Source organism: Scyliorhinus torazame, chromosome 5, assembly GCF_047496885.1.
Source record: "Scyliorhinus torazame isolate Kashiwa2021f chromosome 5, sScyTor2.1, whole genome shotgun sequence".
Lineage (NCBI taxonomy): Eukaryota > Metazoa > Chordata > Chondrichthyes > Carcharhiniformes > Scyliorhinidae > Scyliorhinus > Scyliorhinus torazame.
In genome coordinates, this window is record NC_092711.1 from 89,321,070 (window position 1) to 89,342,892 (window position 21,823).

General features: G+C 49.6%; 1 protein-coding gene across 2 annotated transcripts; it reads right to left on the reverse strand.

The window, feature by feature from the left end:
• Positions 1-586: 586 nt before the first annotated feature.
• LOC140418852 (uncharacterized) lies at positions 587-21,823 on the reverse strand. 2 transcript variants are annotated; one of them, XM_072502491.1, is made up of 2 exons: positions 21,651-21,823; positions 587-4,773 (listed from the first exon to the last, which is right to left on the reverse strand). In XM_072502491.1, exon 2 carries the CDS (start codon positions 4,678-4,680, stop codon positions 3,727-3,729), a length of 954 nt encoding a protein of 317 aa, XP_072358592.1. In that variant the 5' UTR covers positions 4,681-4,773; positions 21,651-21,823; the 3' UTR covers positions 587-3,726. The 2 variants fall into 2 exon arrangements, with proteins under 2 accessions (XP_072358592.1, XP_072358593.1); XM_072502492.1 differs by lacking the exon at positions 21,651-21,823 and adding an exon at positions 6,545-6,817.

The following is a 21,823-nucleotide window of genomic DNA, read 5'->3' on the forward strand; positions in this document are numbered from 1 at the left end:
AATTGCTGCAGCAGTGAAGGATATGGCTGTTTGCTGGTCGAGGTGGACACAAATACAACTGTCTGTTTCCCACCTGTACGGACAGGAGGTGCCATATCACCCAGGCGTCTGGCCAATGCGTTTGTTACAACACCACTTGCGTTCCATTGAACGCCGGCCTCCAGCTCCTCTGTGGCTGGGCGAATGTCTCGCATATCACTGTTGGGACTAGGGCTTTCCGCATTGCTGGGCGGCCCGAATGGGCATTTCAAAGTTGGATAAACTGGGCTACTGGGGGGTCCTTACGCAACCGATATGCTGATTGTGATGCTAGCCTGCACACGGAGCAAGGATACTACTTTTTATTTAATGGCACAGCGACCAACGTTTTGTCACCCCCATTTCCCCGCCGAATTGCTATAGGGACTCTAGTCCCTACCACAGTCCCCTGCCCTTCGGCGTGGAACCTGCATAATCAGTTAGCATGCCGGGCAGTCTCGGCTGAATTTTGCGAGAACTGGAAAAAACCTCAGGTTCTCGCACCCAACCGGGGCCACTCAGCCGGGTGGGGCATTCTGAGCGTATTGACACTGGGAGGTGTGGGGGGTTCCTTGGCTGTCAGTGATCGGAATTATTTTATTTGCGGCCTTACCATCTTGGGAAATGAAACCTTGCGAGCCCTCGGGGCAATAACCAAGGAGTTGTCTCAGCTACGGTTGTTTGCAATGCAGAACCGGTATGCTCTTGACTATCTTCTGGCCCGTGAGGGTGGGGTATGCGCCATAGTACAGGGCAAGTGTATCATGGGAGTTCAGGACTTGACCGCTAACATCACTAAATTTATGGATCGCATACGGGATCAATTGGACAGGATGCAGGATCCTGGCTCTTGGGTTAACTGGGGATTTGGAGGATGGAAGGACTGGTTGATAAATATGGCCATGTATCTAGTGGTAGCTATCGGCTGCATCTTTGTGGGCCTGGCCATCCTTAAATGTGTGATGGGTAGAATGCGGGGTGCACTGGATCAGATCACCGCCCCAATCACCGCAAAAAAAAAATTTAAACTGTTAAAATCCATGAGGGTGAGGCAGATGAAGGGGGGCTAAGACAGGAATTGGAAATGCAGCGACGGATCTTTTTAGATGAGGAACCGTAGCTATGGATTGGATAGTTCGGTTATCATGGAATGATAAAAGGAGGGAATGACGAATGTGATATAAAATAGTTACTTTAGAGATATTAGTTAATGTAATGTAGAAATAAGCCACTTTGATTCTGGCAGGTAGAGACAAAGGGATTTGAGACCGCATGGAAAAAGCAGGAAGAGGTGTGTCTATGAGAGTGATGCTGCATTGATAGGGGCCGGAGAAAGGGATTGGAAGTGAGCCAATCAGAATAGATCAAACAAGTCAGGAGGGACATAGGATGACCTATGGGTGTCGAGTATGTGAAACTTGATGCCATTTGAATGTATGAGTACTGATCTCTTTGTCTGGGACCTTCACTTAGTTCCCGGGACTGCAGACAGCAACATGTTGTCTGTATCACTGTGGACTAGTTAGCTTGCAAGCTGAATAAAATAACTTCTTTTTACTTGCAAATCCATCTCGACTTTTATTGAGGCCAGACTGACGGAGAAAGAAATTTGGAAATCAACACCCTCTCCCACCTCTCCCCTAGAAACTACCCTGTCCTGCCTTCCGTTTGGCGGGAGACATGGGAAGGACGGCACCAGTCTGCGTACAAAATCCCTCACCTGCAAGTATCTAAAGTTGTTTCCTCTCGCCAGGCCAAACTTCTCCTCCAGCGCCCTCATGCTTGGAAAGCTCCCTTCCAGGAACACATCCCCATCCTCACAATCCCCGCCCTCCTTCACAGTCGATATCCCCCTGTTCATGTTCTCTGGGGCAAATCGGTGGTTGCCGCAGATTGGGGTCCACACCAATGCTCTTACCTCCCATACATGCCTCCTCCACTGGCCCCAGATCTGAAGAGCCACCACCACTATCAGGCTGGTGGAGTACTGTGCCGGCGGAAGTGGCAGAGGGGCTGTGGCCAGGGCTGCTAAGCTAGTGCCCCTGCACGAAGCAGCCTCCATCTGCTCCCAAACCGGCCCCGCACCCACCATCCATTTCTATGTTGGCCGCCCAGTAACAGTTGAAGTTCGGCAATGCCAGCCCCCCTTCTCCTCTGCTCCTTTCAAGCATCACCCTCTTCACCCGTGGGGACATCCCTGCCCATACAAATCCCAGAATAATTTTATTCAGCTTCTTAAAGAAGAACCGCGGGATAAAGATAGGGAGACACTGAAAAACAAACAAGAACCATGGGAGAATCGTCATTTTAACAGTCTGCACCCTCCCTGCCAATGACAGCGGGAGCGCATCCCACCTCTGGACCTCCTCCCTCACTCGTTCCACCAGTCGGGACAGGTTGAGCTTATGCAACCAACCCCAGTCCCGTGCCAACTGAATCCCCAAATATCGGAAACCCTCTCCCACCACCCTGAACGGTTGCCATAATACCGTTCATCCCACCATTGGGTCTGATACATATAACAGCAGATCATCCGTGTATAACGAGACTCTGGTTCCACTCTCCCCCGGACCAGCCCTTTCCAGCCCCTAGAAGCTCTCAGTGCAATTGCCAGCGGCTCTATGGCCAGCGCAAACAGCAGTGGGGAGAGAGGGCAGCCCTGTCTTGTCCCACATTGCAGTCTAAAGTAATCCGATGTCGTCCTGTTCATCCTTACACTCGCCTCCGGGGCCTGATACAATAGCCTAACCCAGCCGATGGACCCCGCCCCGAACCCGAACCGTCCTAGTGCCTCCCACTCCCAATCGACCCGGTCAAAAGCCTTTTCAGCATCCATGGCTACCACTATCTCTACCTCCCTACTCTCCGGGGGCATCATAATCACGTTGAGCAGCTTTCTTAGGTTGGCCACCAGCTGCCTCCCCTTTACAAACCCGGTTTGATCCTCCACAATTACATCCGGTACACAGTCCTCAATTCTGGTCGCCAAACTCTTGGCCAGTAACTTGGCATCTACGTTGATCAGAGAGGTCGGCCTGTGTGACCCACAAGCCTCCGGGTCCTTATCCCGTTTCAGAATGAGCGAGATGGTGGCCTGCGACATCGTCGGGGGTAAACTCCCTCTGTCTCTTGCCTCGTTAAAGACCCTGACCAGCACCGGCCCCACTATCCCGGCAAATCTTTTGTAAAACTCCACCGGATACCCGTCCAGCACCGGGGCTTTACCCGGCTGCATGACCCTCAGGCCCCCCCAATACCTCTTCAATCCTGACCAGGGCCCCCAGTCCATCCACCAACCCCCTCCCCACTCTTGGGAAGGTCAGTCCGTCCAGGAATCGCCTCATCCCCCCCGGTCCCCCGGGTGGTTCCGAAGTGTACAGCTTCCTATAAAAGTCCCTGAAGACCTTGTTCAGCCCTGCCGGGTCACCCACTAGATTACCTTCCCCATCCACAACCCTCCCTACTTCCATGGCCGCTTCCCTCTTCCTCAGTTGCTGCGCAAGCATTCTACTGGCCTTCTCCCCATGCTCATAAATCGCACCTTTTACCATTAACACACTGCATATTTAACACTAACCTAATTTATTTGACTTTTAGCCAGAATATTAGCCCCTGTAAATAGGCTGGAGTTTGTTATCAGCAGAAAGAGACCCAAATGAACATAGTTCAGTCCTGAATGTGAGAAACAGCAAAATCCAATCACTGTCATTACTTGTGGCCTCGTTGGTGTCTCAGCAGGGAGGATGACTGAGCGAATCCCTTCCCACACTGAGAGCAGGTGAATGGTCTCTCCCCAGTGTGAGTTCGCTGATGTACAGTGAGGTCAGATGATCGTCTGAACCCAGTCCTGCAGTGAGAGCACCTGAACGGTCTCTCGTCAGTGTGAACACGTTGATGGTACATCAGTTCCCAAGAACTTTTATAGCACTTCCCGCAGTCTGGACATTGAAACGGTCTCTCATCAGTGTGAACTCGCTGGTGCTTCTGCAGGTTGGATGACTCAGTGAATGCCTTCCCACACTTGGCGCAGGCGAATGGCCTCTCCCCAGTGTGAATTCGCTGATGTACAGTGAGGTGAGATGAGTGTCTGAACCCAGTCCCGCAATCAGAGCACCTGAACGGTTTCTCATCAGTATGAATACGTTGATGGTACATCAGATTCCCAGAACTTTTGTAGCACTTCCCGCAGTCTGGACACTGAAACGGTCTCTCCTCAGTGTGAACTCGCTGGTGTCTCAGCAGGTGGGATAACTGAGTGAATCCCTTCCCACACTGAGAGCAGGTGAATGGTCTCTCCCCAGTGTGAACCCGCTGGTGTCTCCGCAGGGCCGCTAACTGAATAAATCCCTTCCCACACTTGGAGCAGGTGAACGGTCTCTCCCCAGTGTGAACTCGCTGGTGACTCCGCAGGGCCGCTAACTGAATAAATCCCTTCCCACACTCAGCGCAGGTGAATGGTCTCTCCCCAGTGTGACTGCGTCGATGAGTTTCCAGCTGGGATGGGGAAGTGAATCCTTTCCCACAGTCCCCACATTTCCACAGTTTCTCCTCAGTGTGACTGCATTTGTGTCTCGTGAGGCCTGATGATCGAGCAAATCCTTGTCCACACACACAACACGAGTACGGTTTCTCCCCACTGTGAACGATGCTTTTTCCTTCCATGTTCAAAGTACGATGATATTCAGGATACGATAAACTGAGGAGTCTGGTGCTTGGTTTGAGTTTCCAGACTTTGAAGCCTCCCCTTCAAACACCCTATGAAACGGATTTAAAAACAGAAAATAGGGAGTGAGAGAGAACCCACAAAAACATAAAGGCAGGTTGTGAAATTGAGCTGAATGAATCTGGTTATTGTGGGGCCGACACTTGGAAAAAGTGACCATGTGACCATGAAAATGGTTGAATTGTTATAAAATCCAATTGACCTCTTTGGGAGGAGAGAGAAAGAGGTGAAGAGGGATTTTGTATATCTACAAGACATATTAAGAGAGCAGTTGGCAAAGCAAATTCGATCTGAGCATCATCAAGAGTAATATTGATACTGAAACTATGCTTCTGGTGGCACATGGATTAGCACTGCTGCCTCACAACTCCAGGGACCTGGGTTCAATTCCGGCCTTGGTGACTGGCTGTGTGGAGTTTGCACTTTCTCCCAGTGTCTGCGTGGGTTGCCTCCCACAGTCCAAAGACGGGCAAGTTAGGTGGATTGGCCTTGATAAATTGCCGCTTAGTGTCCAGGGATGGGCAGGTTAGGTGGGGCTATGGGGCTACAGAGATAGGGTAGGGGTGTGGGCCTAGGCAAGGTGCCCTTTCAGAGAATCGTTGCAGACTTGATGGGGCGAATGGCCTCCTTCTGCACTGTTGGAACTCTATGGTTCTAATTCTATTCTATGAATCTTTCTAAAGCTCTGGTCACCACTCTTCAGGAAGAATGTGAAGGTTCTTGGAGAAGGTGCAGAGGAGATTTACCAGAATGGTTCCTGCAAAGGAGGTTGAGGGGAGATTTGATCGAGGGCCACAACATTATGCCAGATTTCCATCAGGTGGACAAAGAAACTCTGCTTCCGTTCACTGATCGTACAAGCACTAGGGACACAGATTTAAAGTTTGGGGTAAAACCTGGATTGAACTATATAAGATCCTGAGGGGTCTTGACAGGTGGATGTGGAGAGGATGTTTCCTCTTATGGGAGAATCGAGAACGCAGGCATCACTGTTGCAAAGTGAGGGATCACTCATTTCAGATGGAGATGAGGATTTTTTATTCTCTTGAGGGTTGTAAGACTTTGGAACTCACGCCCTTAAAAGGCAGTAGAAGCAGAGTCCTTTAATATTTTTAAGCAGAGCGGGATAGATTCTTGATGAGCAAGGAGGTGAAAGGTCATCAGGGGTAGGCAGGAACGTGGAGTTGAGGTTAGAATGAGATCAGCCGCAACCTTATTGAATGCGGAGCAGGCTCGAGGGGCCGAGTGGCCTGTTCCTAGTTTGTATGTAAAAGGTACAGGAGATATGAGGTGATATGAGATGTATGGTTTTACAAAGCGTGTGGAATGACCTGAAACTTGCTGCCTATGAGGGAGTTTGAAAATAGATACAATGAATGATTTGATTTCAAAAGGAAATTGGATAGACGTCTGAGGGAAATAAACCTACGAGGATACAGGGATAGAGCAGGAGAATGGGACTGACTGGATTGCTCCAGAGAGCTAGCAGGACAGTGATTGACCATCAGCCAAACAACCTTTATCCCATTTTCAATATTTTTATATCCGCTGAAGAGAAATGTTCAAAGGGGCTGGTTTAGCTCACTGGGCTAAATCGCTGGCTTTTAAAGCAGACCAAGGCAGGCCAGCAGCACGGTTCAATTCCCATACCAGCCTCCCCGAACAGGCGTCGGAAGTGGCGAATAGGGGCTTTTCACAGTAACTTAATTGAAGCCTACTCGTGACAAATAAGTGATTTTCAATTTTCATTTCAAGAAAATTACAAAAAAACCTTTTGGACTGGAAAAGGGAATGAAGGATGACCTGATCCTGTAAGATTATGAACAGGTTTGATATGATCGACAATTGGAAGATGTTTCCACTGGATAAGAATAAATATGAGTTAGTCATTAGTTAATCGAATGTGCAGTTCAGGAGCAGTTCAGACGGAGATCACTCATACTTTTCACGTGTGCAAAGGGATTTCCTCAGTTTTCCCACTGGCTAACACTCCAACTTTAAAAGTCCCAAACCATTTGATCCGATTTCAGCACATTGTTATTGACGAGGGGCAGTTTAACTATTCTGTCCAGGGAGACAAAAATCACTGTTCACCTGAACCTTCTCAGACCCCAACACGTTAACATCTCCCTGTTCATGTTTGGTCTGTTGTCAATCACACCCAGGACAGACCTGTGGTGGACGGCCTGTACTATTTAGTTGCTTTATTAATTTATGTAATAAATTTCTTACCTTGGCCAAATGGTGCCAATCGTAATCGGTTGGCAAAGCATAGTTTCTATCTGCAATATCGATTTCAATGGCTGGGGTATTACTCATCATGCATAGCAGCTGAGAATGTGCTCTATCCACATTACAGATGGTCCTCGCACATGCACAGAGCCCGGCTGTGACTGGTGCATGCGCTGACGGTGCGAGGAGCGGGAAAGAAACAATCGAGCGACTTTCAGGATCGGAGCCAGTGGGTGGCCAGCGAGCAATAGAAGCTGCGGAGTGAGCCGGGAGGCTTCATAAATACCCCGTGGAGGCTTCAACTCCCGAGGAAAATGTTTATGGTCCCGTCTTAAACAGCACCGAACAGAGTGAGAGCTGAGCGGTGACAGGCCCGGGTTACCGGCCGCCATCTTTACAGAGGACACGGTGCCGCAGGCACATGCGCTGCCAGCCTGGACCGGATGCCAACTACATAAGAACATAAGAACTAGGAGCAGGAGTAGGCCATCTGGCCCCTCGAGCCTGCTCCGCCATTTAATGAGATCATGGCTGATCTTTGTGGACTCAGCTCCACTGTCCGGCCCGTACACCATATCCCCGAATCCCTTTATTCTTTAGAAAGGCATCTATCTTTTTCTTAAAAACGTTTAAAGAAGGAGCCTCAACTGCTTCACTGGGCAAGGAATTCCAGAGATTCACAACCCTTTGGGTGAAGAAGTTCCTCCTACACTCCGTCCTAAATCTACCTCCCCTTATTTTGAGGCTGTGCCCCCTAGTTTTGCTTTCCCCGACCAGTGGAAACAACCTGCCCGCATCTATCCTATCTATTCCCTTCATAATTTTATATGTCTCAATAAGATCCCCCCGCATTCTTCGAAACTCCAATGAGTACAGTCCCAGTCTACTCAACCTCTCGTCATAATCTAATCCCCTCAACTCTGGGATCAACCTAGTGAAACTCCTCTGCACTCCCTCCAGTGCCAATATGTCCTTTCTCAGGTAAGGAGACCAAAACTGAACACAATACTCCAGATGCGGCCTCACCAACACCCTATACAATTGCAGCATAACCTCACTAGTCTTGAACTCCATCCCTCTAGCAATGAAAGACAAAACTCGATTAGCCTTCTTAATCACCTGTGCACCTGCACACCAACTTTTTGCGTCTCGTGCACCAGCACACCCAGGTCCCTCTGCACAGCAGCATGTTTTAACATCTTACCGTTTAAATAATAATCCATTCTGCTGTATTCCTCCCAAAATGGATAGCCTCACACTTGGCAACATTGAATTCCATCTGCCAGACCCTAGCCCATTCACCTAAACTATCCAAATCATTCTGCAGACTTCCGGTATCCTCTGCCCTTTTTGCTTTACCACTCATCTTAGTGTAGTCTGCAAACTTTGACACATTGCACTTGGTCCCCAACTCCAAATCGTCTATGTAAATTGTGAACAACTGCGGGCCCAACACTGATCCTTGAGGGACCCCACTAGTTACAGGTTGCCAACCAGAGAAACACCCATTTATCCCCACTCTCTGCTTTCTGTTAGTTAACCAATCTTCTACCCATGCTACCACTTTACCCTCAATGCCATGCATCTTTAGTTTATGCAGCAACCTTTTGTGTGGCACCTTGTCAAAAGCTTTCTGCAAATCCAGATATACCACATCCATTGGCTCCCCGTTATCTCCTGCACTGGTAACGTCCTCAAAAAACTCTACCAAATTAGTCAGACATGACCTACCCTTTGTGAACCCATGCTGCGTCTGTCCAATGGGACAGTTTCCCTCCAGGTGCCCCACTATTTCCCCCTTAATAATAGATTCCAGCATTTTCCCTACAACCGAAGTTAAGCTTACCGGCCTATAATTACCCGCTTTCTGCCGACCTCCTTTTTTAAACAGTGGTGTCACGTTTGCTACTTTCCAATCCTCTAGACTCTGGGGTGGTCCCAGTGAATTTTGATAAATTATCACTAGTGCGTTTACAATTTCCCTAGCCATCTCTTTTAACACTCTGGGATGCATCCCATCAGGGCCAGGAGACTTATCTACCTTTAGCCCCATTAGCTTGCCCAATACTGCCTCCCGAGTGATTACAATCATCTCAAGGTCCTCACCTATCATATCCTTATTTCCATCAGTCACTGGCATGTTATTTGTGTCCTCCACTGTGAAGACTGACCCAAAAAACCTGTTCAGCTCCTCAGCCATTTCCCCGTCTCCTATTATTAAATCTCCCTTCTCATCTTCCAAAGGACCAATATTTACCTGAGCCACTCTTTTTTGTCTTATATATTTGGAGAAGCTTTTACTATCTGCTTTTATGTTCTGAGACAATTTACTTTCATAGTCTTCCTTACTCTTCTTTATGGCTTTTTTAGTAGCTTTCTGTTGTCCCCTAAAGACTTCCCAGTCCTCTAGTCTCCCACTAATTTTTGCCACTTTGTATGTTTTTTCCTTCAATTTGATACTCTCCCTCATCTCCTTAGATATCCACGGTCGATTTTTCCCCTTTCTACCGTCTTTCTTTTTTTTGTCGGTATGAACCTTTTCTGAACACTGTGAAAGATCGCTCGGAAGGTTCTCCACTGTTCCTCAACTGCTTCACCATGAAGTCTTTGCTCCCAGTCTACCTTAGCTAGTTCTTCTCTCATCCTATTGTAACGCATTTGTTTAAGCACAAAACACTAGTGTTTGATTTTACCTTGTCATCCTCCAACTGTATTTTAAAGTCCACCATATTGTGGTCGCTCCTCCCAAGAGGATGCCGAACTATAAGATCATTAATCAATCTTGCCTCATTACACAGGACCAGATCTAGGACTGCTTGTTCCCTTGTAGGTTCCATTACATACTGTTCCAGGAAATTATCCTGGGCACATTCTATAAACTCCTCCTCAAGGCTGCCTTTACCAACCTGGTTAAACCAATCGATATGCAGATTAACATCTCCCATGATAACCGCTGTACCATTTCTACATGCATCCGTTATTTCTTTGCTTATTGCCTGCCCTACCATCCTGTTACTATTTGGTGGCCTATAGACTACTCCTATCAGTGACCTTTTCGCCTTACTATTCCTGATTTCCACCCAAATTGATTCAACCTTGTCCTCCATAGCACCAATATCATCCCTTACTATTGCCCGGATGCCATCCTTAAAAAACAAAGCTACACCACCGCCCTTACCGTCCATTCTATCCTTTCGTATAGTCTGATACCCTTGGATATTTAACTCCCAGTCGTGACCATCTTTTAACCATATTTCAGTAATGGCCACTAAATCATAGTCATTCACTATGATTTGCGCCATCAACTCATTTACCTTATTTCCTATACTACCAGCATTCAGGTAAAGTACACTTATGCTGTTTTTTATGTCTTTGTTATGAATCCTAACACCTTGATCAGTAACTTTTCGCAATTTATTTTTCCTCTTACCCTTTCTCCTAATTTTCCTTGTCTTTGAACCCATATCTCTACATAATAACCTGTCACATAACCTGCTGCCTTGATCTCCATTAACCATTATACTGTTCATAGCTTTACACTTCCCTTCCCCCCCCAACTTGCTAGTTTAAAGTCCTTGTGACCAACCTATTTATCCTATTCGCTAGAACACTGGTCCCAGAATGGTTCAGGTGAAGACCGTCCCAACGGTACAGGTCCCTCCTGCCCCAGTACTGATGCCAATGCCCCATGAAATGGAATCCCTCTTTCCCGCACCACTCCTTTAGCCACGTGTTAACTTCTCTAATTTTCTCAACCCTATGCCAATTGGCACGTGGCACGGGTAGTAATCCAGAGATTATAACCCTGGAGGACCTGCTCTTTAATGTAGTCCCTAGTGTTTGATAATCCCCAAACAGGTCCTCTTTCCTAGTCTTACCTATGTTGTTAGTCCCAACGTGGACCACAACAACTGAATCCTCCACCTCCCTCTCCAAAATCCTTTCAAGCCGATCAGAGATGTCCCTCACCCTGGCACCGGGCAGGCAACATACCATGCGGGACTCTCGATCTGGCTTACAAAGGATGCCATCAATCCCCCTAATTATAGAATTCCCTACAACTACCACTTGTCTTTTTGCTCACCACTCTTGAATGGCTTCCTGTACCACGGTGCAGTGGTCAGTCAACGCATCCTCCCTACAGCCCTCTTCCTCATCCACACAGGGAGCAAGTACCTCATACCTGTTGGACAAGGTCAAGGGCCGAGGCTCCTCAACTCAGGATCCCCCTACCTGCCTCCCTTGCAGTCACACCACTCTGTCCCTGACCACTGTCCGAATTAACAGAACTTATTCTACCGGGTGTGACTGCCTCCTGAAACAAAGAATCCAGGTAATGTTCCCGCTCCCTGATGTGTCGCAGTGTGTGCAGCTCGGTCTCCAGCTCATCAATTCTGAGCCGAAATTGCTCGAGCAGCCAACACTTGCTGCAGATGTGGTCACTGACGGTCTCAATGGGATCCACCAGTTCCATCATCATACAGCAACAGCACATCACCTGTCCAGCCACATTCAACTAGTTAATTAATTTAAATATTTTTTTTTTTTTTTTTTTTAATTTCTTTATAGAACCTCAAGGATAAACTCGAACACCAACCAAAACACAGCCCTCTCTCGCCACTCACCTAAACTCAGATGCACTCTGTTCCAATCAGCACTCCATGTCTAAAGGCACTCCTGCCACACCTTTTGTGCACTCACCTCTCCCATCACGGTCCCGGCTCTCTCCTCCCGCGCTTTTTAAATCTCCCGGCTCTCTCCTCCGGCACTGTTTTGCTGTCCCGGCTCGCTCTGCTCCCGCGCTGTTTTCGCTCTCCTGGATTGACTGACTGGAGTCTCCAGGATTTGATTTGATTCATTTGTGGGAGTCACTGGCTGGGCCAACATTTATTGCCCATCCCTAATGTTCCTTAAACCGAGTGGCTTGCTCGGCCATCTCGGAGAGCATTAAAAGAGTCGACCACATTGCTGTGGTTTGGAATAGTGTCGGGCAGATCAGGTAAGGATGGCAGATTTTCTTTTCTGTTCATTCACGGGATGTGGGTGTCGCTGCCTGAGCCAGCATTCACTGCCCAGCCCTAATTGCCCTTGAACTGAGTGCATCTCAGAGAGCATATTAAGAGTCAACCGGCTGACTGGATCTGGAGTCACATGTAGGCCGACCAGGTAAGGATAGAAGATTTCCTTCACTGAAGGACAGGAGTGAACCAGATGGGTCTTTGCAACAATCGGCAATGGTTTCAGGGTAATCAGTAAACTTTCAACGAGTTCAAATTTCACCTTCTGCCTTGGTGAGATTCATGGGTCTTTACAACAATCGACAATGATCATAGAATTTACGGTGCAGAAGCAGGCCATTGGCCCCATTAGGTCTGCAAAGTATCGAATTCAAATATTACCTTCTGCCTTAGTGAGCGTCAAAGCTCGGAAATCATTAGGACAATGCTGCCTGAAATGATGGCAGAAACCCTCATAACATTTAAAAAGTATTTAGATAGACATTTGAATTGATGTAACTTAAAAAGCTACAGACCACAATCTGGAAATTGAGATTAGGCTGAATACCTACTTTGTAGCCACGATGAGCTGAATGAAATGCAACAGGAACAACAAACTTTAATAAAATCTGGGATAGTAACTCGCACTGCAAACAAGGTCAGCAGTTTGCCCAGTTTAGCTGCCAAGTATGCTAATGCGGTCATTTTAAAATTTACCTGCATACGTAAGAGTACTGTGGTGAACCACTGTGTACACCTATATTAGGGGATGTAAGGTAGGACCTGCACTACAGGTTCGCCGGTAGCCTCTGCCGGCTGGCTCCATCCACTAGGAGCTGTATAAATATGCGTGTCCTCCATTGATCTGCCATTTTGCCAGCTGCAGTAGAAGGCCACGCATCTGACTGCAATAAAGCCACAGTTGTACCCAATCTGAGTCTTTGTGCAATTGATCACGCATCAATTTATTGCAGTCAGGTTTTCAATGAAATGGATATCAAAATCAAACCAGATCACCTGCTGCTGGATCTGCACTCGCCCGACGCCAGAAAGGACTTTACTCACTGGCTAGCTTGTTTTGAGGCTTACATCAATGCTGCGATCCCCACGCCAATGGAGGCTCAGAAGATAAACGTCTTGTATTCTAGGTTGAGGTCCAGCGTGTTCCCGTTGATCCAGGACGCCTCAGTTACGCAGAAGTGATGGCGCTCCTAAAAGAACACTATGCGCAGAAAACAAACACGCTCTTTGCCAGGCACGTACTCCCCACTCGCTCTCAACTCCCTGGTGCGTCCATCGAAGACTTCTGGCGGGCCCTAATCCCACTCGTCCAGGACCGTGACTGTCAGGCTGTTACGGCCGCTGAACATGCTAATCTCCGCATGCGCGATACTTTCATAACAGGGATTGCGTCGGACCGCATCTGAGAACGACTACTGGAAGGGGCCACTCGACCTAGCGGAGATGAAAACGTTGGCGCTCTCCCTGACGGTCAGCATCCCGTAATGTCTAGGCATACCCCCCTCGCCACGCGACCTACCGTCCTACCCCTTCTGGACCCCGCAAACAACCCCCCCAGCTGGGGCCCAGCCGAGCCAATACGCCTGCGCCGCACGACGATCCACACACCCAGGGGGTCCCCGCTGCTACTTCTGCGGTCAACAGAAGCCCCCCCCGCCAACTCTGCCGGGCCCCCACCTCCACTTGCAAGTACTACATAGAACGATACAGCGCAGTACAGGCCCTTCGGCCCACGATGTTGCACCGAAACAAAAGCCATCTAACCTACACTATGCCATTATCATCCATATGTTTATCCAATAAACCCAAATGCCCTCAATGTTGGCGAGTTCACTACTGTTGCAGGTAGGGCATTCCACGGCCTCACTACTCTTTGCGTAAAGAACCTACCTCTGACCTCTGTCCTATATCTATTACCCCTCAGTTTAAAGCTATGTCCCCTCGTGCCAGCCATTTCCATCCGTGGGAGAAGGCTCTCACTGTCCATCCTATCGAACCCCCCGATCATTTTGTATGCCTCTATTAAGTCTCCTCTTAACCTTCTTCTCTCCAACGAAAACAACCTCAAGTCCATCAGCCTTTCCTCATAAGATTTTCCCTCCATACCAGGCAACATCCTGGTAAATCTCCTTTGCACCCGCTCCAAAGCATCCACGTCCTTCCTATAATGCGGTGACCAGAACTGTACGCAATACTCCAAATGCGGCCGTACCAGAGTTTTGTACAGCTGCAACATGACCTCCTGACTCCGGAACTCAATCCCTCTACCAATAAAGGCCAACACTCCATCGGCCTTCTTCACAACCCTATCAACCTGGGTGGCAGCTTTCAGGGATCTATGTACATGGACACCTAGATCCCTCTGCTCATCCACACTTCCAAGAACTTTACCATTAGCCAAATATTCCGCATTCCTGTTATTCCTTCCAAAGTGAATCACCTCACACTTCTCTACATTAAACTCCATTTGCCACCTCTCAGCCCAGCTCTGCAGCTTATCTATATCCCTCTGTAAACTGCTACATCCTTCCACACTGTCGACAACACCACCGACTTTAGTATCGTCTGCAAATTTACTCACCCACCCTTCTGCGCCTTCCTCTCGGTCATTGATAAAAATGACAAACAGCAACGGCCCCAGAACAGATCCTTGTGGTACGCCACTTGTAACTGAACTCCATTCTGAACATTTCCCATCAACCACCACCTTTTGTCTTCTTTCAGCTAGCCAATTTCTGATCCACATCTCTAAATCACCCTCAATCCCCAGCCTCCGTATTTTCTGCAATAGCCTACCGTGGGGAACCTTATCAAACGCTTTACTGAAATCCATATACACCACATCAACTGCTCTACCCTCGTCTACCTGATCAGTCACCTTCTCAAAGAACTCGATAAGGTTTGTGAGGCATGACCTACCCTTCACAAAGCCATGCTGACTATCCCTGATCATATTATTCCTATCTAGATGATTATAAATCTGGTCTCTTATAATCCCCTCCAAGACTTTACCCACTACAGACGTGAGGCTCACCGGTCTATAGTTGCCGGGGTTGTCTCTGCTCCCCTTTTTGAACAAAGGGACCACATTTGCTATCCTCCAGTCCTTTGGCACCATTCCTGTAGCCAATGATGACATAAAAATCAAAGCCAAAGGTCCAGCAATCTCTTCCCTGGCCTCCCAGAGAATCCTAGGATAAATCCCATCAGGCCCCGGGGACCTATCTATTTTCAGCCTGTCCAGAATTGCCAACACCTCTTCCCTACGCACCTCAATGCCATCTATTCTAATAGCCTGGGTCTCAGCATTCTCCTCCACAACATTATCTTTTTCCTGAGTGAATACTGACGAAAAATATTCATTTAGTATCTCGCCTATCTCTTCAGACTCCACACACAACTTCCCATCCCTGTCCTTGACTGGTCCTACTCTTTCCCTCGTCATTCGCTTATTCCTGACATACCTATAGAAAGCTTTTGGGTTTTCCTTGATCATACCTGCCAAATACTTCTCATGTCCCCTCCTTGCTCGCCTTAGCTCTCTCTTTAGATCCTTCCTCGCTACCTTGTAACTATCCATCGCCCCAACTGAAACTTCACACCTCATCTTCACATAGGCCTCCTTCTTCCTCTTAACAAGAGATTCCACTTCTTTGATAAACCACGGTTCCCTCGCTCTACGCCTTCCTCCCTGTCTGACCGGTACATACTTATCAAGAACACGCAGTAGCTGATCCTTGAACAAGCTCCACTTATCCAGTGTGCCCAACACTTGCAGCCTACTTCTTCACCCAACCCCCCCCCCCCCCAAGTCACGTCTAATGGCATCATAATTGCCCTTTCCCCAGCTATAACTCTTGCCCTGCGGTGTATACTTATCCCTTTCCATCATTAACGTAAACATCACCGAATTGTGGTCACTGTCCCCAAAGTGCTCTCCTACCTCCAAATCCAACACCTGGCCTGGTTCATTACCCAAAACCAAATCCAACGTGGCCTCGCCTCTTGTTGGCCTGTCAACATATTGTGTCAGGAAACCTCCTGCACACACTGTACAAAAAACGACCCATCTAATGTACTCGAACTATATCTTTTCCAGTCAATATTTGGAAAGTTAAAGTCTCCCATAATAACTACCCTGTTACTTTCGCTCTTCTCCAGGATCATCCTCGCCATCCTTTCCTCTACATCCCTAGAACTATTTGGAGGCCTATAGAAAACTCCCAACAGGGTGACCTCTCCTTTCCTGTTTCTAACCTCAGCCCATACTACCTCAGAAGATGAGTCCCCATCTAGCATCCTCTCCGCCACCGTAATACTGCTCTTGACTAGCAGCGCCACACCTCCCCCTCTTTTGCCTCCTTCTCTGAGCTTACTAAAACACCTAAACCCCAGAACCTGCACCATCCATTCCTGTCCCTGCTCTATCCATGTCTCCGAAATGGCCACAACATCGAAGTCCCAGGTACCAACCCATGCTGCCAGTTCCCCTACCTTGTTTCGTATACTCCTGGCATTGAAGTAGACACACTTCAAACCACCTACCTGAACACTGGCCCCCTCCTGCGACGTCAAATCTGTGCTCCTGACCTCTATACTCTCATTCTCCCTTACCCTAAAACTACAATCCAGGTTCCCATGCCCCTGCTGCATTAGTTTAAACCCCCCCAAAGAGCACTAACAAATCTCCCCCCCAGGATATTTGTGCCCCTCAGGTTCAGATGTAGACCATCCTGTCTGTAGAGGTCCCACCTTCCCCAGAAAGAGCCCCAGCTATCCAGAAATCTGAATCCCTCCCGCCTGCACCATCCCTGTAGCCACATGTTTAATTGCTCTCTCTCCCTATTCCTCATCTCACTATCACGTGGCACGGGCAACAACCCAGAGATAACAACTGTTTGTTCTAGTTCTGAGCTTCCATCCTAGCTCCCTGAAAGCCTGCCTGACATCCTTATCCCCTTTCCTACCTATGTCGTTAGTGCCAATGTGGACCACGACTTGGGGCTGCTCCCCCTCCCCCCTAAGGACCCGGAAAACACGATCCGAGACATCACGAATCCTTGCACCTGGGAGGCAACATACCAAACGTGAGTCTCTCACGCTCCCACAAAATTTCCTATCTGTGCCCCTGACTATCGAGTCCCCAATTACTAATGCTCTGCTCCTCTCCCCCCTTCCCTTCTGAGCAACAGGGACAGACTCCGTGCCAGAGGCCCGTGCCCCATGGCTTACCCCTGGTAAGTCCCCCCCCCCCACAAGTATCCAAAGCGGTATACTTGTTTCTCAGGGGAACGACCGCAGGGGATCCCTGCACTGACTGCTTCTTCCCAGTCCCTCTTACAGTTACCCATCTATCTCCAATCTTTGGTGTAACTAATTCCCTAAAGCTGCTATCTATGACCCCCTCTGCCTCCCGAATGATCCAAAGTTCTTCCAACTCCAGCTCCAGTTCCCTAACTCGGTCTTGGAGGAGCTGGAGATGGCAGCACTTCCTGCAGGTAAAATCAGCAGGGACACTAACGGCATCCCTCACCTCAAACATCCTGCAGGAGGAACATTGCACTCCCTTCCCTGCCATCCCTCTAACTTTCTACCAAGATCTGGCTAACAACTAAATTAAATTTTTTTTAAAAATAATAATAATAATAAAATATGGTACTTACCTCACACCAATGGGTTTTATTATTAGGTTAGAGGAGGGCGGCGGGTGGGAGACACTACACGTGTAGTGTCTCGGGTTTCCTCTCCACCAGAATTTATTGGTGAGGGACTTCCCAGACGTCCGCAGGTCGAGCTTCCGGTTCCCGCCTTAAACAATAATTTTTTTTAAAAACAACAGCAAAGAGGGACCGAAAACGGGACCAGGTAAGTGTTTACTTAAATACTCACCCACCAGCTGCCTCTGTGCTCCGCTCCCGCTGAAACTCCAAGATCTGCTCCTGTAAGGTAAGTTACTTTAAAATTTCAGTACTCACCCACCAGCAGCCTCTGCACTCCGCTCCCGCTGAAACTCCAACTGTCGTAAAAAGGGCCACTTCACAGCTGTGTGCCAGGCCCACGCAGTCACCGCTATCGTGCCCGCCATCGCCCCCTCTCCCTGCCAAACGCACAATGGGCGCCGCCATCTTCTCCTCCCGGGGCCATTTGCGGCCAGTCGGCGCCGGCATCTTCCCCCCACTCAGTCCATGTGCGGCCATAGGCGCCGCCATCCTGCCCAGCACCATCAACGTGCGTCCCATGGGCGCCGCCATCTTGTCCCGCCCTGAAATGTGCGCCGCATAGGCGCCGCTATTTTGTTCCCCACAGGACCTCCGGACATCCCACAATCTGGGTCGCCGACACTCTCCATCTGAAACCTCGGATGACCACCTGATGACGCTGGACCAATCTCGTCCACACAACCTGGCCACCGCTTCGACAACGGTGAAAATCAACGGCCACGTGACCACTTACCTGCTCGACTTCGGGAGCACCGAAAGCTTCATACACCCAGATACAGAAAGGCGCTGCTTCCTCGCGGTCCAACCCGCCAATCAAAGGATCTCCCTGGACTCCGGATACCACTCTGTCCCGATCAGAGAGTTCTGTATGGTCACTCTCACTGTCCAGAGCATAGAATTCAGTGGTTTCCTTCTCTACGTCCTTCCTAATCTCTGCGCTGCACTATTGCTGGGCCTGGATTTTCAGTCCAATCGCCAGAGCCTCACCTTTACATTCAGCAGGCCCCTACCTCCACGCACCGTTTGCGGTCTCGCGACCCTCAAGGTTGACCCCCCCCCCTCCCTCTTTGCCAATCTAACTGCAGATTGCAAGCCCGTTGCTACCAGGCGCAGATGGTACAGCGCTCAGGACAAGGCCTTCATCAGGTCCAAGGTCCAGCGCCTGCTTTGGGAAGGCATGATCGAGGCCAGCAACAGCCCCTGGAGAGCCCAAGTGGTAGTAGTAAAAACTGGGGAGAAACACAGAATGGTTGTGGACTACAGCCAGACCATCAATCGGTACACGCAGCTCAATGCTTACCCCCTTCCACGCATATCTGATATGGTCAATCAGATTGCGCAGTACCAGGTCTTCTTAACAATTGACCCGAAATCCGCCTACCACCAGCTCCCCATCCTGAAATCGGACTGTACGTATACTGCCTTCGAGGCGGACGGTCAGCTTTATCACTTTAGGGTTCCTTTCGGCGTCACTAACGGGGTCTCGGTCTTCCAAAGGGAGATGGACCGAATGGTCGACCAGTACGGTTTGCGGGCCACATTTCCGTACTTAGATAATGTCACCAGCTGCGGCCATGATCAGCAGGACCACGATGCCAACCTCGCTAAATTCCTCCGCACCGCCACTCTTCTCAACATTACGTATAATAAAGCACAACCCGCTTAGCCATCCTCGGCTATGTAGTCCAAAACGGACTTCTGGGGCCTGACCCCGAACGCATGCGCCCCCTCATGGAGCTCCCCCACTGCTCCAAGGCACTCAAACGCTGCCTGGTGCTCTTTTCCTACTACATCCAGTGGGTCCCAAACTATGCGGACAAGGCCCGCCCACTCATACAGTCCACTCAATTTCCCCTCGCGGCCGAGGCACAACATGCCTTCGCCCGTATCAAAGCTGACATAGCCACGGCCGGGATGCACGCAGTGGACGGGGCACTGCCCTTTCAAGTAGAAAGCGATGCTTCAGATGTCGCCCTTGCCCCCACGGGCAGACCCGTGGCATTCTTTTCCTGCACCCTTCACGCCTCTGAAATTCGTCATTCATCCATCGGAAAAGAGGCCCAAGCTATCGTTGAAGCCGTGCGCCATTGGAGGCATTACCTGGCCGGCAGGAGATTCACTCGTATCACTGACCAACGGTCGGTAGCCTTCATGTTTAACAACACGCTGCAGGGCAAGATCAAAAATGATAAAATCTTACGGTGGAGAATAGAGCTCTCCACCTATAATTACGAGATTTTGTATCGCCCCGGCAAACTCAACGAGCCCCCAGACACCCTCTCCCGAGGTAGATGTGCCAGCGCACAACTAGACCAACTCCGGGCCCTGCATGACAGCCAGTGTCACCTTGGGGGGGTCACATGGCTGTACCACCTCGTCAAGGCCCGCAATCTGCCCTGCTCCGTCGAGGAAGTACGGACAGTCACCAGGGATTGCCAGGTCTGTGCGGAGTGCAAGCCGCACTTCTACCAGCTGGAACGTGCTCGCCTGATGAAGCCTTCCCGCCCCTTTGAACGCCTCAGTGTGGATTTCATAGGGCCCCTCCCCTCCACCGACCATAACACGTACATTCTCAGTGTGGTCGATTAATAGTCCAGGTTCCCCTTCGCCATCCCATGCCCCGACATGACTTCTGCCACCATCATCAAGGCCCTCAACACCATCTTCGCTCTGTTCGGTTTCCCCGCCTACATCCACAGTGACAGGGGATCCTCATTCATGAGTGATGAGCTGCGTCAGTTCCTGCTCAGCAGGGGTATCGCCTCCGGCAGGACGAGCAGCTACAACCCCCGGGGTAACGGGCAAGTAGAAAGGAGAATGGGACGGTTTGGAGGGCCGTCCAGCTGGCCCTACGGTCCAGGAACTTCCCAGCCTCTCGCTGGCAGGAGGTCCTCCCTGACGCACTACACTCCATCCGGTCACTATTGTGCACCGCCACAAATAACACACCCCATGAACGTGTTTTTACCTTCCCCAGGAAGTTCACATCTGGGGTGTCGCTCCCGACTTGGCTCGCAGCTCCAGGACCGGTCCTGCTCCGTACGCACGTCCGACTCCACAAGGCGGACCCCTTGGTGGACAGGGTACACTTGCTCCACACCAACCCTCAAGTATGCCTACGTGGAGTTCCCCGACGGCCGCCAAGATACTGTCTCCCTCAGGGACCTGGCACCGTCAGGTTCCACCCCAGCACACTCCCCTACCCATGCGCCTGCCTCCCCTCCCCCGGCGCTACCAACATTAACCCCACCAGGCCCATCCCTCCCCCCCCCCCCCCGCTGCCCACACAAGAGGACGAAGAAGATTTTGGCACGCTCCCGGGGTCATCCGACTACTGGCCAACACCAGCACCGACATCGGTGACACCAGCACCGCCATCGCCGCCACCATGACGTCGCTCCCAGCGAATCATCAAAGCACCGTATCGACTGAACCTCGGACGGCTCCGGACCGTCAAAATGGACATTTTTTTCCTTTCCCACTCATATTGTAAGACATTGTACATAATTTGCAACGTTGTATATAGTTCCACACCACCCCCGCTGAACTAATTTTTAAAGGGGGTGAATGTGGTGAACCACTGTGTACATCTGTATTAGGGGATGTAAGGTAGGACCTGCATTACTGGTTCGCCGGTAGCCACTGCCGACTGGCTCCGCCCACGAGGAGCTGTATAAATATGCGTGTCCTCCATTGATCTGCCATTTTGCCAGCTGCAGTAGGAGGCCACGCATCTGACTGCAAAAGGGCCACAGTTGTATCCAATCTGAGTCTTTGTGCAATTGATCGCGCATCAAGTACAACAGCAAATTATTTAACTTCCCCAATATGATCGGTGTAATTAGTCTCAAATTTAACCCGGAATGGTCATAAAAAATTTCCCCGTCACTCTGATATCTGAAATCTTTAGCCACGGACAGAACAGACAAACCATTTTACCTCCCAATGATATTCAGGTCCAGATGATTCGAGTAACTCAGTCAGACGATGATGTGATGTTTGGTTTGAAGTTCCCGTTAGTAAATCCTCCTCTTTCTAAAGGAGTTTCCAAAGGAATTTCACTCAGTCCAGGAGAGAAATTCTCAAGATTCTCACTTCCGGCTTCCGGGTCC

Coding starts and splice junctions, on each gene's coding strand:
- LOC140418852 (XM_072502491.1), bottom strand. CDS start 4,680: ATGGAAGGAAAAAGCATCGTTCACAGTGGGGAGAAACCGTACTCGTGT.